General features: G+C 39.8%; 1 protein-coding gene across 1 annotated transcript; it reads left to right on the forward strand.

Moving 5' to 3' along the window:
- The first annotated feature begins 1468 nt into the window (after positions 1-1468).
- On the forward strand, positions 1469-4341 carry six6a (SIX homeobox 6a). Its single transcript, XM_047610250.1, has 2 exons — positions 1469-2632; positions 3568-4341. Exons 1-2 carry the CDS (start codon positions 2061-2063, stop codon positions 3731-3733), a joined length of 738 nt encoding a protein of 245 aa, XP_047466206.1. The 5' UTR covers positions 1469-2060; the 3' UTR covers positions 3734-4341.
- The last annotated feature ends 10122 nt before the right edge of the window (positions 4342-14463 follow it).

Raw genomic sequence — 14463 nt, forward strand, 5'->3', positions numbered from 1 at the left:
CTCAATGCGTCGTGATCATATGCGCTATGGGAGTATTGGTATGCCATGTTGTGTTAGGATGGCATGTTTCACACACACACACACACGCGCGCACGCACGCACACACGCGCGGATATTTATATATACATATATATCCATATATAGGCTATATCTCGCATATGTATTCTTCCATCCGTATTATGTGACGAAATTCTTTACTATTAAGTTTTTATTTTTTTTAATGTGCTCTCCAGTAAACCAGCAAGAGAATGAACAGCTTCCTGTGCAGAAGGCATTTCATAACGCCGCATCAAGAGTCTATAATTCATGCAAAAAGATCCCGAAGGCGATGCAGCTCCAGTGTGTGGTGCGTGCATATGTGCGCGCGTGTGCACGAGAGAGAGAGAGAGGGAGGGAGAAAGAGAGAGTATCTGTGAAAATAATATCAGGCTTTTCCGTCAGAATGAACTTTACTACTGTATCCAGCCATGAAATAATCTGACCCGACACTTCAAACCATCTGCGCTATCTATCCGCCCTCTTATTTACTAAATCAGCCTGTGCACAAAACGGAGTGAGCCTGATACTCCAACCGAGTAGCCTGGCGGGGCCACGATAATCCTATATACACAAATATTTTCCTCCACTGCTTTTTTTTTTTTCTTTCCTCTCTCTACAGTCATCGCAAACTGGACACAACCGCACCGCTCTGACGCTCCGGGCACCGCAACATGACTGTAAATAGAAATAATAATGGCTACATTTAAAAGGAAAAAATAAATAAATCAACATACTACACAACTGCGAGAGCGTGTTTTGAAGAAAAGAGCATTTATTCATGCCCCACATAAAAGAGCATGCATCATCGCGAGTTTGGCGATGATATAATTTATTAAGATTAATGGCCTAAATAATGATTTTTGTGAGATTGGAAAGAAAATAAATAAATTGGGAAGCCTCGACTAACTGTTCAAGGTTGAAAATTCACGGTCCCGTTGAAATGTTCAAATGAAGGACATATTCACCCTTTTTTTAAAAAAAAATAAAAAAAAATAAAAAATCATTTCCATAATTTATAATTGACATGGCTAACATATTACCTTAGTTAAAGGTTTTATGGATAATAGTAAAAACATTTTAAAAAAATATATTAGATTCGTATTTTATAAGGATCATAAGGAAATGGTCACATTTTTATATAACTATACGCATATAATACAGACCTATTTGCTTTACAGATACAGTGCGGAAATAACACAATGAAATTCACCACTTTAAATATGATAATGTATAATATTATCCACTGTTGTGTACCTCGGGCAGCCCGTAGTGAGCGGAGATGTGTCATTTTGCTGTGTAAAGCCTGTTTCAATGGCTCTAAGAGGAGACTGGGTTGAGCGCGTTTTGTCATAGGCACTTTACAATATAGACTGAAGAGTCTTTCTTTAACGCCGCCTGCCGCACAAAGGCAGGGTGTGTTTGGGAAGCACGGTGGGGCGGCCAAACGATTGAAAACGCGAAGCAAAAAGGTCAAAATGTTTATATTATTTTTGAAAAGGGAGGTGCTGAGATCTCCTTTCCGCCCGATTGGCCGAACTTGACAGTGATTGACGTGCATCCATGGCAACCGGGCAACCAATCTGCCAAGTCCAATAGGAAATCATCGGAGGGGGCTTGACTGTCTTTTTCTCCCCCCCTTAAAAATACATCTCGGCTCCGGCTTTAATTCTTTCCTACACTCAGTCCTAGCCTACCTTGACAAATACATCGCCGCTCCGGCATTTTTTTTTTTTTATTTTTCCTGCACCTTCAGCCCTTTGCCTGCCAAGTTTGCCAAGCCCGAGGATGCGGTAGCCGGCCCCCGCGCATCATCGTCCCTCCTCCGCGGCGTTTCTTGTCTGCGATTTCCACGGCTGGTCAGACGATTGGTTCGGTAAACTTTGGGATTGCCTTGTTTTTTTTTTTTGGTTTGTCTTGGATTTGCCTTGGCGCACGGAGAGAAGACGCGAGGAGGACCCGACGCCGGGGAGAGAGCGAGAGAGGAGAAAGGAGGGGGAGAGGGACACACAGGAGAAGCCTCCATGTTTCAGCTGCCCATCTTGAATTTCAGCCCCCAGCAGGTCGCCGGGGTCTGCGAGACTCTGGAGGAGAGCGGGGACGTCGAGCGTCTGGGCCGCTTCCTCTGGTCGCTGCCCGTTGCGCCAGCGGCCTGCGAGGTCCTCAACAAGAACGAGTCGGTGCTGAGGGCCAGGGCCGTCGTCGCTTTCCACACGGGAAATTTCCGCGAACTCTACCACATCCTGGAGAACCACAAGTTCACCAAAGAGTCGCACACGAAGCTGCAGGCGCTGTGGCTCGAAGCGCACTACCAGGAGGCTGAGAAGCTGCGGGGCCGCCCGCTGGGGCCAGTGGACAAATACAGGGTACGGAAGAAGTTTCCCCTACCCAGAACCATTTGGGATGGAGAGCAGAAAACCCACTGCTTCAAGGAGAGAACCCGGCACTTGCTAAGAGAATGGTACTTGCAGGATCCCTACCCAAACCCCAGTAAAAAGCGGGAGCTTGCTCAAGCTACCGGACTTACACCCACACAAGTAGGAAACTGGTTCAAAAACCGCAGACAAAGAGACAGAGCAGCGGCTGCGAAGAACAGGTGAGCATCTTTACATGGTTTTTGGTTGTAGTTTATGTTAAATTATTTGGACACAGCAGAGCAAACAGAGATCCAGACTCCATCATGTGCTAGACCTCCAGTTTAACAGGCCTGCTGGGAGCCGTTCGGTTGTGGCATCATTTCTGTGGATATTAAATTCAGAATCATCCTTTAATCCCAAAATCTGTATAGTATTGGTATAAATGCTGCTCCCAGTGTCTGTCATGACATTATTTAGAAAGGGTTAAAGTGCAGAAAATGGCGAGTCAGCACTAGTGACAGCAACAACGAAAAATACACCGATAATCTACAATTAAAATTTTCTCATTTATTTTGATTTATTGCGACTGTATCGGGATAAATGTTTTTAGTTTTGTTATCAGTGAGATTAACAACATGGAAAGCGATTAATGACGATTTTAATAATATATTGATATGATATGCTCGTTTATACATCAGTAAAAACAATAATAAAAATGTTACAACTGTAGTTTATTTTCTGTTGTTGTGTGCTTTCCAGGTTGTAGCTGTATTATTCAGCAGGTCAAGATCCCTCTGTTGTTGTTTGTCAAAACTAAATAGTAAATATTTATTACTGAAAATATATTATTTATAATTTTGCTATTATAACGTAAATAATATGTTTGACAGGCTTGTATTATAGCTAAAATGCACATGTTTAATGTGGGATATTTTCAACCACACACGGTGCAAAAACAAAATTCCATTTTTACTTAATTAAATTTCATATTACGTGTTTTGTAAAAGTGAGAAGAAAAATAGATAACTGGTTGAGATGTTTTTATTTGTTTCCTTTTTTTATTATCATTATTATTTTTTTTTAACTCTCACTAGTATTGTCGTGGAAAATGTAAAATCCCCGTAATAATGTAGTTTTATTGACATTTGTGTCGTCTCTCTGTCCCTTTGCGCAGGCTCCAACAGCAGGTCCTGTCCGGCGGCTCGGTTCGCTCCCTGGCGGACGACGACGCCACCGTGGACCGCCTGGGGAACTCGTCCAGTCCGGAGGCCAGTCTGTCCAGCAAAGCAGCCGCCTCGGCCATCTCCATCACCTCCAGCGACAGTGAATGTGACATCTGACGGGCAGATCGAGGGTGTTAATGCATTAAGGGGATGCGAGTGAAAGACAATCTAATAAAACAAGTCATAGTGCCTGCGTTGAGTTTAAAAAAAAAAAAAAAAAAAAAAATCACACACAAACTGATATTTGACGGCTGACAAAACACGAGGGGATTTGTGATCCGCGGCGGACTGCCCGTCCTTATCCTTTTAGGCCTACTTTTGTTTGCGTTTTACCCACGTGTGGATAACCGAACTTAATACGGACGAAACACAGTTCACGGACTAATCAACCAACGCTACCAGATGAAAAAATACATATTAAAAAAAAAAAAAGGAAAAGGGATGAGGGCATCCAAACGCGCCTAACCTGCTGTTCTCTGTGGGTATTTCATGTTGAAAAGAACTGTGATATTTTTACTTTACTTTCAAAGTTTTATAAATAATGTTTATTTGCCTATTTAAAACGATCTGCTCTGTCTCTTCGAATTTCATATTCATTTGCTTGGTGTTTTTAATACTTACCTTGTACACAGGTAAACCTGTTGAGCATGCGCGCTTTAGTGAAAATGTGTTTCAGTAAAAGAAAAAAAAGTAAAGATAACTTAATAAAAATAATTGTTGATGAAGAGAGTTTAAAGTTTAGTCCTATTTTTTTCCTTCGTATTAAAATTATTTTAAAAAATGCACATGAATAAAAATGGTAAAATATCGACGTTATTATACGCTTCTGTAGACTCCTCTCGGCTGTTTGCGCGAAGAGAAAGGTTTTCGTGATTATAATGCCACGTTGCTGTATTTCCTGACACGTTTTAGAGCCAAGCCTAATTGGCCAACATGCTCTGCGTCCTGTAATGCAGGGTGACAGCGAGAGGTCACAGCGAGGCCGGCTCAGTAACCCGGATGATCTGCGAGAGAGATCATACAGATCAAAACAGCAGATTGTCGACCTGAGCTTTACGCAGCGCATGGAGGAGGACAGACAATGCAGAGACAGGCTTCTTCAGTCGTGCAAGTGTCCATTTTCCCAAGATCTCAGTAAACAAACCGCGCATGGGTCAAATTGCATCTTTTTATTGACATAAAGGGACGCGGTAGATTTTTTATCCTTTATAATTATTGGCAGTATTTGTGTTATATTCGCGCACACATGATCTAAAAATAGTGATTTTGTTGGACAGATCTTTGTGGTCATATTTTCCCCTCTGGCATTGTTCGTGCGCTTTTTTTTCCTGACATGTATTTACGGCTTTTTTCAAAACCTAAATCTGGGACAAAAAATATTCTTCTCTTTCTTAAAGTTTAGCTTTTCCAGTTGATGGTGCAACCACCTGGTTTCCTCCAATTTGCAGTTGATTAGGCTACAGTAACTTATGAAACGCACAAAAGCCTTTCAGTTTGAACAAGACAGAAGCTAAATGTGCGGAGGAAACAAGTGAAGGGAAATAAATGGGGTTTGGGGTGCCTTTTTTTCTTTTTCTTTTTTTTTTTTTTTCTTCCTGTCGCCTGCTCCTCTTTCAAACTATACGGGGGACAAAATAGCTAAATATTTCCGTTTCTTTTGAGAGTAAGGACAGGCCCGGGGGACTCGTTGAAAAAGTCTTTCTCGCAGTCAATACGGTTGTCAAACTGGTCAGCGGTAATCAGTGCTAATGATGGGTCTGGGGTCCCAGCTCGAACAAAAGGGGCCCTGCCGCTGTTTTGTGAAGAGAAGCGACCGCGGGTCCCTCTCCAAAGAAAAGGCTCCTGTGAGGAGAGTCTGGGGCACGGAAATCACAACTTCTCCAGTGCGTGTGTGTCTGTGTGTGTGTGCTCTCTACAGGGTGAGCTCATGGCCCGGGCTGTTAAAAAGACTTTAATCACCAGGTGATTGTTTACTTACTTGCTGTAGTAGCCATCTCACAGACACCGGACTTCTTTGATTATGCTTCAGTGTGATCTTCATGAATTACTCAACATAGGTTGTTGGCAGCTTGGGGGGAAATAAAATCCTTAACTCGTTCTCAAAATTGTAAAGGGCGAGTTGTGATTGTCTTAGCAGAAATTTTGTCAGACTTTTTTTATTTGTTTGTTTGTTTTACAAGCTCTGCAGAGACTCTTTCAGTTGTAGTAGTGATATGAGATGAAGGGCAGGCGGCGGTTTTGGCTATACGTCTCTGCTGCGCGTCCTTCAGCGTGGAGCGCCTCATAGTTTCCTTTCATAAATATCTGCACAACTCTCTGTGGATAGAAGCCCTGTCTTCTTGCACTTGGTTGAACTGGATCCAGTTCCATTCCATTGTTATCATTACCAATAATAAGAAGAATCATTTAAAAGAAATCACTTAAAATTATGAATTACATTCAGTTCGTTGAAGATGCCCAGCTCTGCGCGTGCACCTGCTTTAATGTGCACCTCACAACGAGATGATCAATAGAAAAACGAATATAACCCTGAAACTGAGGGCCTTTTACCGAATCCTGTGCATGTCAGGGAATTAGGAAATGTGATGGGAAAATAAAAATGAAACAACCTCCGCTGAATAATTATTTCAAAGTTAATGAGCTAAATCAACCCACAGATTGGTGTCGAGCGCCTCTGGGAGTTTCAGGAAGAATCAGCATTTTCTGGATTTCTTGGGGGTCAAAAGCGAATAAAACGCGTTCAGCTACGCGTGAATGTCTCGCCACTCTAACACGACCATCAAAGAGGCAGATGTGTCTGTTTTGGTTGCCAAGCGTTGTTCTTGAGTGTGGGTTGTGTGGTTACAGTGATGTATTAGTACAACACGACTGGAAACGTGCGCGTAGTATGCATGAGTGGCCGGTTAAGGTGTCCGTGTGGGTGCAGACGCCTCACCTGATCTGGATGTGCTGCATCCAAACATGTAATGTAAGGGTTTTTGCTGATTTAGCGTTATAGTACGTATAATAGAGAAAATAGGTGAAAATGGTCGTCATCCTTAGTTTGTTTGTTTCTGCGCTGATGCTCTGCCGGTGGTGCAATGCCAACGAGTATATTAAGTCCGATTCTCTACAATTTCTAGACATCGCTGCCTAATGCTACCACACTCCTGCTCCGCTACATTATAGTGTATCTACCTGTCTGTTTTATTTTTTTAGTGCAGGCTTATATTATTAATAAAAAATATACTCGATGGCCGGTTTATTAGGCAGCCCGATGCCATCTACTGCGTAATGCCATTTCTCTCTCTAGGATTCCCATCACTTTCTGTTTTTATTGGCAGTACTCTCGTGGAGCTCTTAACGACTGGAGTCATATTGTGTCGTTGTTATGTATGTCACGACCACATTTAACTGTGTGCATAGCAGTAAACAAGAAACTGAATGCATGCACATAAACAAAAACCCGAACATTGTGGCCTTCGTAAAGACGAGTCTCAGCTTAGAGCAGTTGCAATGGACTCGGCTAAATCGTGCAGTTATATCCACCGGATAATCAAGAATCATAGGCAGTAGTAGCCTATGTCATACAGGCAAGATTACATTACATGACTTAAAAGCTGCAAAATATCGGTATGCTCACAAATAAATGCATCAATAATTATAACTTTTTTTTTTTTAAATGGGCCTTTCTCTATGAAGCGTAGTTTTAATTTAGTTTTATGTTTTCAAATAGGCTGGCTAAAGGTTTGAATGACCTACTTAAGTGGCCGCTAATTTGTGTTTTTTCTACTACAATATGTGTATTTCTTCTATAGTATTGTTGTTTCTCTACAAGTGAATAAAATTGGTAAAGATAATAATAATTTAATCATGTGCACGTTTACCCTCCACACGCCTCTTGAAGTGGTCGAGGTCACGTCGTCCTTTCACCGGGGCTTCATCTTGTCCGCCCTACAACAACTTTCTTTTTTTTTTTCCTTTTTTTTGTTAACCCCCACCGATTGTTGTTTACAAGGTTAGACCAGATTTCACTGCGAAAATAAATCCATGGCCATTGTACAAAGGCCATGCATTTATATAAAAATAATTCATTAAACACAGCTCCTTTCCCCCTCAGTGCTCTCCAACCTTGGAAGTACAACCATTTTTGAGGTATTTGTCTGTGCTTCGTAAGATGCCTTTCTTCCCGGCTGAGAGGTTTATCTTTTCAAACAATGAGAAACAATGTCATGTGAAGTGTGCAGATGCTTCGCGTACTGAAGGCTCCCCGGCAAAATCGCCATCGTGAGGAGAGGAAAATTGAAACTGCGTGTCAGTGGCGCCCCCTGGTGGCGGCGGATTCTCACTGGGGTCCGTGTCAGTGTAGCTGAAATAAATAAACGAATCCAAGAACGAAGTACAGTGAAATAAGACATCAGATGAGGGTTTAATCTTCTATTCAAGCGGGTAATTAAGGCGGTGGCCTATTTGTTTCCATTTCCAACAGATCAAAGTCAAAATAATACAAATTCACTTACTTTTTTACTGAATGCCTCAAATAGATGTTGACAATAATACTACAAATAATACAAAGGAATTTAGTGAAAATCTCCAAAAACCTACAAAAAGTCTATATTTCTTTCAACATTAATTTCAAATTCGACCACCCGAGATTCCACACTGTTGTTTGCAAAATGTAAATGATACAAACACCAAATCCATTAAAAAAAACTATTAATATTATTGTGTCTTAGCTTAGTTTTAAACATACCCTGAAAAAAACAAAAAACAAAACAAAAAAAACAAAAAACAGAAATTGTCTCTTTATTCTAAGTGTTTGTGTGTGATTGTAAAATGTAGATTCTTTAATATTCCCACAGTTATTTCAATAATACATTGTCTTTAATGGCAGCTTTCTAGATTAGATTTAAAATTGGAGCCTGGTTTTGTCTTGGATTTAGTCAAATACATTCTACAGACTTAAATTTGATATAATTACAAACACAATATGAAATACATTGCTCTGACATATATCCCATCCATATGATATCTTTGATGTTTTGGGGGGATACACATTATTGGTGCATGAAACCAATAATAACGTCCATACAAATGTGGAAATAATGAAGTTACCAAAGAACCATCAGACATGACCACACAATGAATTTGGGTCCTTTAAAGTGGGATATTTGTCATTTAATTCTCGACCATGGGCTTCAGGAGACTTTCAGCACCATGGACAGAGCCCCATACTCTGTTTTCAGTCAATCATTTGTTCTTTGACAAAGCAGATGAGTGTTGATGGTTTGGGGGCTGGTGTTATCCTCCAACTTTGTGCAACAACAAATCCTTTAAAAAATGTTTTGGATGGTGGTCGACTCTTTGATCCACTCATTCATTATTTTCAACCAGGTTATAGTTTCAGCAGAGCTCTGTTAGTTTAGGAGACATCGATTGGCCTCGTTTAGTTCTGCTTCAAATCATCTGTTCAGCCTCCGAGTCATGGTTGGATCAATCGCTCAATCTACGCACGGCTCCAACCTTGACTCGGTGTGTTTGTCAGCAGACGCTCAGACAATGTGAGGCAATTATGAGAGCGATGCGTTCTGATGATCAGACTGCTCTGCTCACACAAAGAGCGCTACAGTAAGGTTATTACAGCTGTGACTGGCTTTTGTTTTTTACAGACACTGGTAACAAACATGAGATGAATATGTGATTCTGAAAAGCAGTTGTGGTGCATTGGGGGATTAAGATGAAGGCGGTGCTGCTGCTGTTGGAGGTTGGCTTGTCTGCATGTTGTTGAGGACTTTGAGTTTTAAGGCACAGAGACATACATATTTCACTGTAAACATCTGAATAATTCTTTAAATGTTGCAGTTGCAGTGTTAGGGACATTTTTGTCCATTTGGGCAATTTTTTCTTCTTCATCTGGACATCAGTTTGGCAACATTAGTGTATGTGACACAATTGAATTGTAACAAAGTATCTCTCCACACAAAGTTTGACATCCAGTAATTAAATAAATAAATTAGATATATATGTATAATAGTTCAACAGAACATTGTGAATTTTTGTAAACTTGATTGCATTATTAGTTTTGGGTTATCATGCGATTTAAAAATGTACTATCCTCTTGTGACCTCAGTGGACAAAAATGTCCCATTGACCCCCATTATAACCACAATGTTTAATCTCTCAGCTGTGATTGTCAACACACACATCTCTTCCAGGGTCGGAAGGATCTCGCACACACACACACACACATACACACACATACACACACACACACACACACACACACACACACACACACACACACACACACACACACGTTTGTATGGCTATCTTTGTGAGGACACTCGTTGGCATGATGCATTACCTAGCCCCTTACTCTGACCCTAACCATCTCAACTAAATGCCTAACCCTAACACTAACTCTTTCTCTAACCGAATTGTAACTTTTACCCTTAAACTGAGTTTTAACCTTCAAAACAGCCAAAAAAAAGTGAGGACCGACCACTTTAGACAAATGTCCTCAATCTGATGGTATAAAACTTAAACTGGTTCTTGGAAAGATAGCTGTACAAGAACACACACACCTTAAAATAGCCTGCTGAGCTCGGTAACATAACATAAGCACAAAAGCCAATCAAATAACAAACATTTAATGAATAGGCCTTATAATAAGGAAATGTGTGATTTTAGTGTTGAATGCTAAAAATGACAAATTTGACTATTATTCTCACAAATGATACCCTAATATCGCAGAATGAATCAATCTATTGTGTCATGACTGAGGGATTAAACAATGTGGTTACAATGGGAGTCAATGGGAGATTTTTGTCGACTAAGGTTATAAGAGGATGGTAAATTTTAAGTCTGATGCTACACAAAATCTCATAATGCAATCAAGTCAATAGTTTAGATAGTCTTGATCATATCCAAGACTGATTTGGAAAAACACCCCAGCCTTCTAACATTAGTTTTATGGAAAATAACTCATTTCTGAGTGTGTGTTTTTTCGCATAAAAAACAACACTGACTTTAAGTAATCAAATTGACATTTAAAGGGTTACAATCCTCAAAATGTATGTCCATATGCTATAAAAAAACCACATATATATAAACTGTACCATACCGCTTATATACCACACTGTTTATGCTACATACACTTACTGCTTATTATATTTCTGGCTAGATGCCTAACTGCACTTCATTGCTCTGTAGATGTGTAATGACAATAAAGTTGAGTCTAATCTAAAATGAATGGCTGTCTATCACGTCAACATGGCTTGTCGAACAGAAAACAAATATTGTTTTGATTCAACTTCTAAAGCCCACCCAAGGTCTCACATTGTGCATTTGTACACGTTTGCAAACAAAAGCAAACGAGCAAATAATGACAAACTGCCAAAATTGGAAATCACCAAACAATGCACCTTGTTTGAATTTTCCATTTTTCCCACTGAGTAATCAGTTCACGTTCACCTGCTGCCAAAACCATACACTACTCGTAGGATTCAGCTTTAGTCGTGCAATATTCACCGTGCTTTCTATGCTGCGTCCATAATTTCCACAATCAGATAACTGCAGTTGAGTAAAAGAAAAAAATAAAATAAAAAATGAAGTAAAATATCACTGAATCTCACCATTGAACCATTGGACCAGTGGTCCATATCGCATCTGATCTAGTTCACGTTTATTGCGACTATCATACACATAGGGAATGGATGACGTTTGATCTTTCAGTACAATACACTTTCCGACCACTAGATGGAGACAATGGCCAGAGGAAGACGTCAAGATTATATGTTTATATGAACGAAAATCTGGCATTTTTTACATATTGCTTTATTTCATTGGTACTCATACAGAACTCATACGCAGTGTCTACGCGGTGGAGTCCTCGATTGTCTCTAAGAATTTCCACCAAAAATGGACAATCATTAAATTAAACTCAGAGGCCGTACTTTAACCTTCTGAAAACTAATTTCTTTCCAATGAGAGTTATAATGACAAGTTGTGTTAGTGTTAGTCTGTGTTAGTACATAATTAATAAACATAAAACTTTACCTAACGAGAGCTCTGGAAATCTCAAACTTTCTAAAATGTATTTCTCCGTCACGCACAACTTTTATTATGATTTAAAATATAGTTCTGGTTGAATTGTAGTACTGCTTCTTGGCCAAAAGATGGTGCGCAGGAGCCATGGTTAAGAGAAAAAGTCAGAGACTGCTGATTTTGTAGACGTCTGTCCTGTTTCACTGCATTATCACATAATAAACCATGTGAAAGCCTCAAAGAGATTTTTTATGACTGTTTTTGTTTAAAGAAGGAGAAAGCAAAAGTTCCATTTAATAACTTGAGGTAACATTATATAGTACATTTGTTTTTGGTTCTTCTTTTTTTTCCCTTTAAATATTATCGTGTTTCAACGGGATGCTCAAATCTGACAAAAAAACAAATAAGTAAAGAATATTATATACAACGACTGCTGTGCACAAATAAACAAACACAGTACAGGTTCAGGGGTTTCGCCCCAAGTGTAAATGAGCGTACAGCATTGCTGAGTGGAGGGTGTGAATGTACATGTGTAAGAAAGCGTTGAGGCACAGTGAGGGCACCAGTTGGGGTTTTTAAGGGTCTATATTTAAACTATCTGGTCTCCAGTTTCTGCAGCTGTCGCCAAGTTTAAGTTCAGCACCTTGAACGATTCTCGGTCATGCTCTGGGGTCGTAGTTATAAACCTGCCAAACTCAGAGACAGAGAGAGTGAAGCAGAGACCCTCGTCTGCCCTTTGCTTCACGCGTCTTAAAGCTCAAGAAAGTTGAAGATTGCCCTGAATATGTAGCTAACAATAGATTCATGCACAGTGAAATTATCTGAACTCATATACTCCCTGGTTTAAACTATGCCGTTTCTATGAATGTGTCTAATATAATTTCCACTGAACTAAAATACCTGCCTAGCAACGAGCGAGTCCTTATCTTTAACACTAAACTTTAACATTATATTTAATACAAACTAAAATATCGTTTTTAAATAATCAAAATTTATGAACAATCCTCAGGTCAATCAAAGACTTCTAATTTCTTGCATGTTATCGTAAATATGTATGTGACATGAAGGCAGAGCAGGTTAATTAATGATGAGTCTGTCTCACTTGGTGGTGAAGGCTGGTATTGGTCGTAAAACGACAAGTTGGTTCAGAGATTTAACTGACTTGGTGCAATTTGTCAGGTATGGTAAAGTTGTTTCTTATCATGTTCTGGAAATGGAGTTCCCCAAGGATTTGTTTCGGGGCCTCTTCTTTTTTTAATTAATTAAATGTCATTAACATTTGTGACCAGGTACTACCTTTAATACAGCCCTCCCACTGAGTGAAAACTGCATTAAAATGTGAACAAAACTAACGTTATAACACTACAGGTCCTTCTCTTCTTCTGAATTTTAAAGATGAGTTTTATTTAAATATGTTTCAAAGTTGTGTTCGTCAGTTTAAAGTTATGTTTTTACCTCTTGATTTATCATGCTGCTTTGAGATATGTTTAAATTACAGGTTAAATTATTCAGCTACAATGTTAAGTACAACAATGTTAATACAGCTGAATGCTGGAAAAAGAAGACTGTTTCACTACAGTCCATGGTCTGAGCCTTATCTCTTCAGCCAGTTTCAAACAGAATTCTTTATCTTTGCTAAGTCTTTGTCTTTGCTAACATTTCTGCATTATTGCAGGCCAATGTTGCAAAAGAGATTTTATCATCGCAAATGTTTTTTTTTGTTTGTTTGTTTTTTAAAATGTTCCTGTTAATGTGAACGTTAAAAACGCTGTTAGTAGTAAGCTCAGCAATGAGAATGATAGAGCTCCGCAAGCAGATCAGAACAGACAATGTTTGTTGTGTTTTCTGGTGAAGGATGAGTTTGATGGTATCGGCAGCAGTAAGGGATTCTATGTCCTAATTAAAAGTCTATTTTTTAAAGGTTATAAATATGTCATTGTTAATGCAGTATAAAGTTAATCACAATAGTCTTTCTATTTTTTGTATAATATCTATATATCTGTATACACTGTGTGTGTATACTGTAAGAAAATGAGCTATAGGTTATGGAAACAATGACTTTCATTTGACTAAATTTATCAGATTCTAAATATTATTCAGCTTTCTGTCATTTTAGCAGCCCTGACTGTGGCTTTGTAGTCTTCAGGACAGGTTTTAGATACGATCTCTAGGATTTATTTGATTTGCTGATATATAACTCGTCTGTCTTTTGCAGGCGCTGATTGGAGACACGGACTGAGGGATGATGAGAGGGATTCTCCTTTAATTGTAAGTGACACAGAAATGTTTCAAACTGTTCCAAATGCAGCCTTTGTTTAGACCTTTCAGTCGTTCTGGTGGAGTGTGATAATTATAGCTGCCATACGTAATAAACATGTTTCCCACATGTGACAAAGATCCTACTAATTTAACACTTCAGCCTGTATTTTGTACGTAGTAAAACAATCAGTCATTGCGCAGACAGACCGGGTAGATGGATAGACTGACTCTGCTGAAGCAGCGCCTACTGTCCAGTGGCAGCTCTGAGCCTAATAACAGAGCTTAGCTGGCATACCAGAGCCGGTGGCACGTTGGTGTAGTGGTAACTCAGAGAGAGCCTGGTAATTACCACCGACCACTGACACCATGCTGCAAATGCACCAGTCAGCAGTGAGAGGAGCAGCGGTGCAGTTCCCGTTCCCTCTGCTGCCAGGATGCCCTGGTGATCTGCCATGGCACACCAGTGTTTAGGCGGAAGAATAAGAACGAATGGATTTCACTCGCTTTGCCGACCGTTTTCCCCCCTCTAATGCATCACGAGGAGCCACTTAGTTGTCGCCGAA

This window comes from Mugil cephalus, chromosome 17 (genome assembly GCF_022458985.1).
Source record: "Mugil cephalus isolate CIBA_MC_2020 chromosome 17, CIBA_Mcephalus_1.1, whole genome shotgun sequence".
NCBI classification, from domain to species: Eukaryota; Metazoa; Chordata; class Actinopteri; order Mugiliformes; family Mugilidae; genus Mugil; species Mugil cephalus.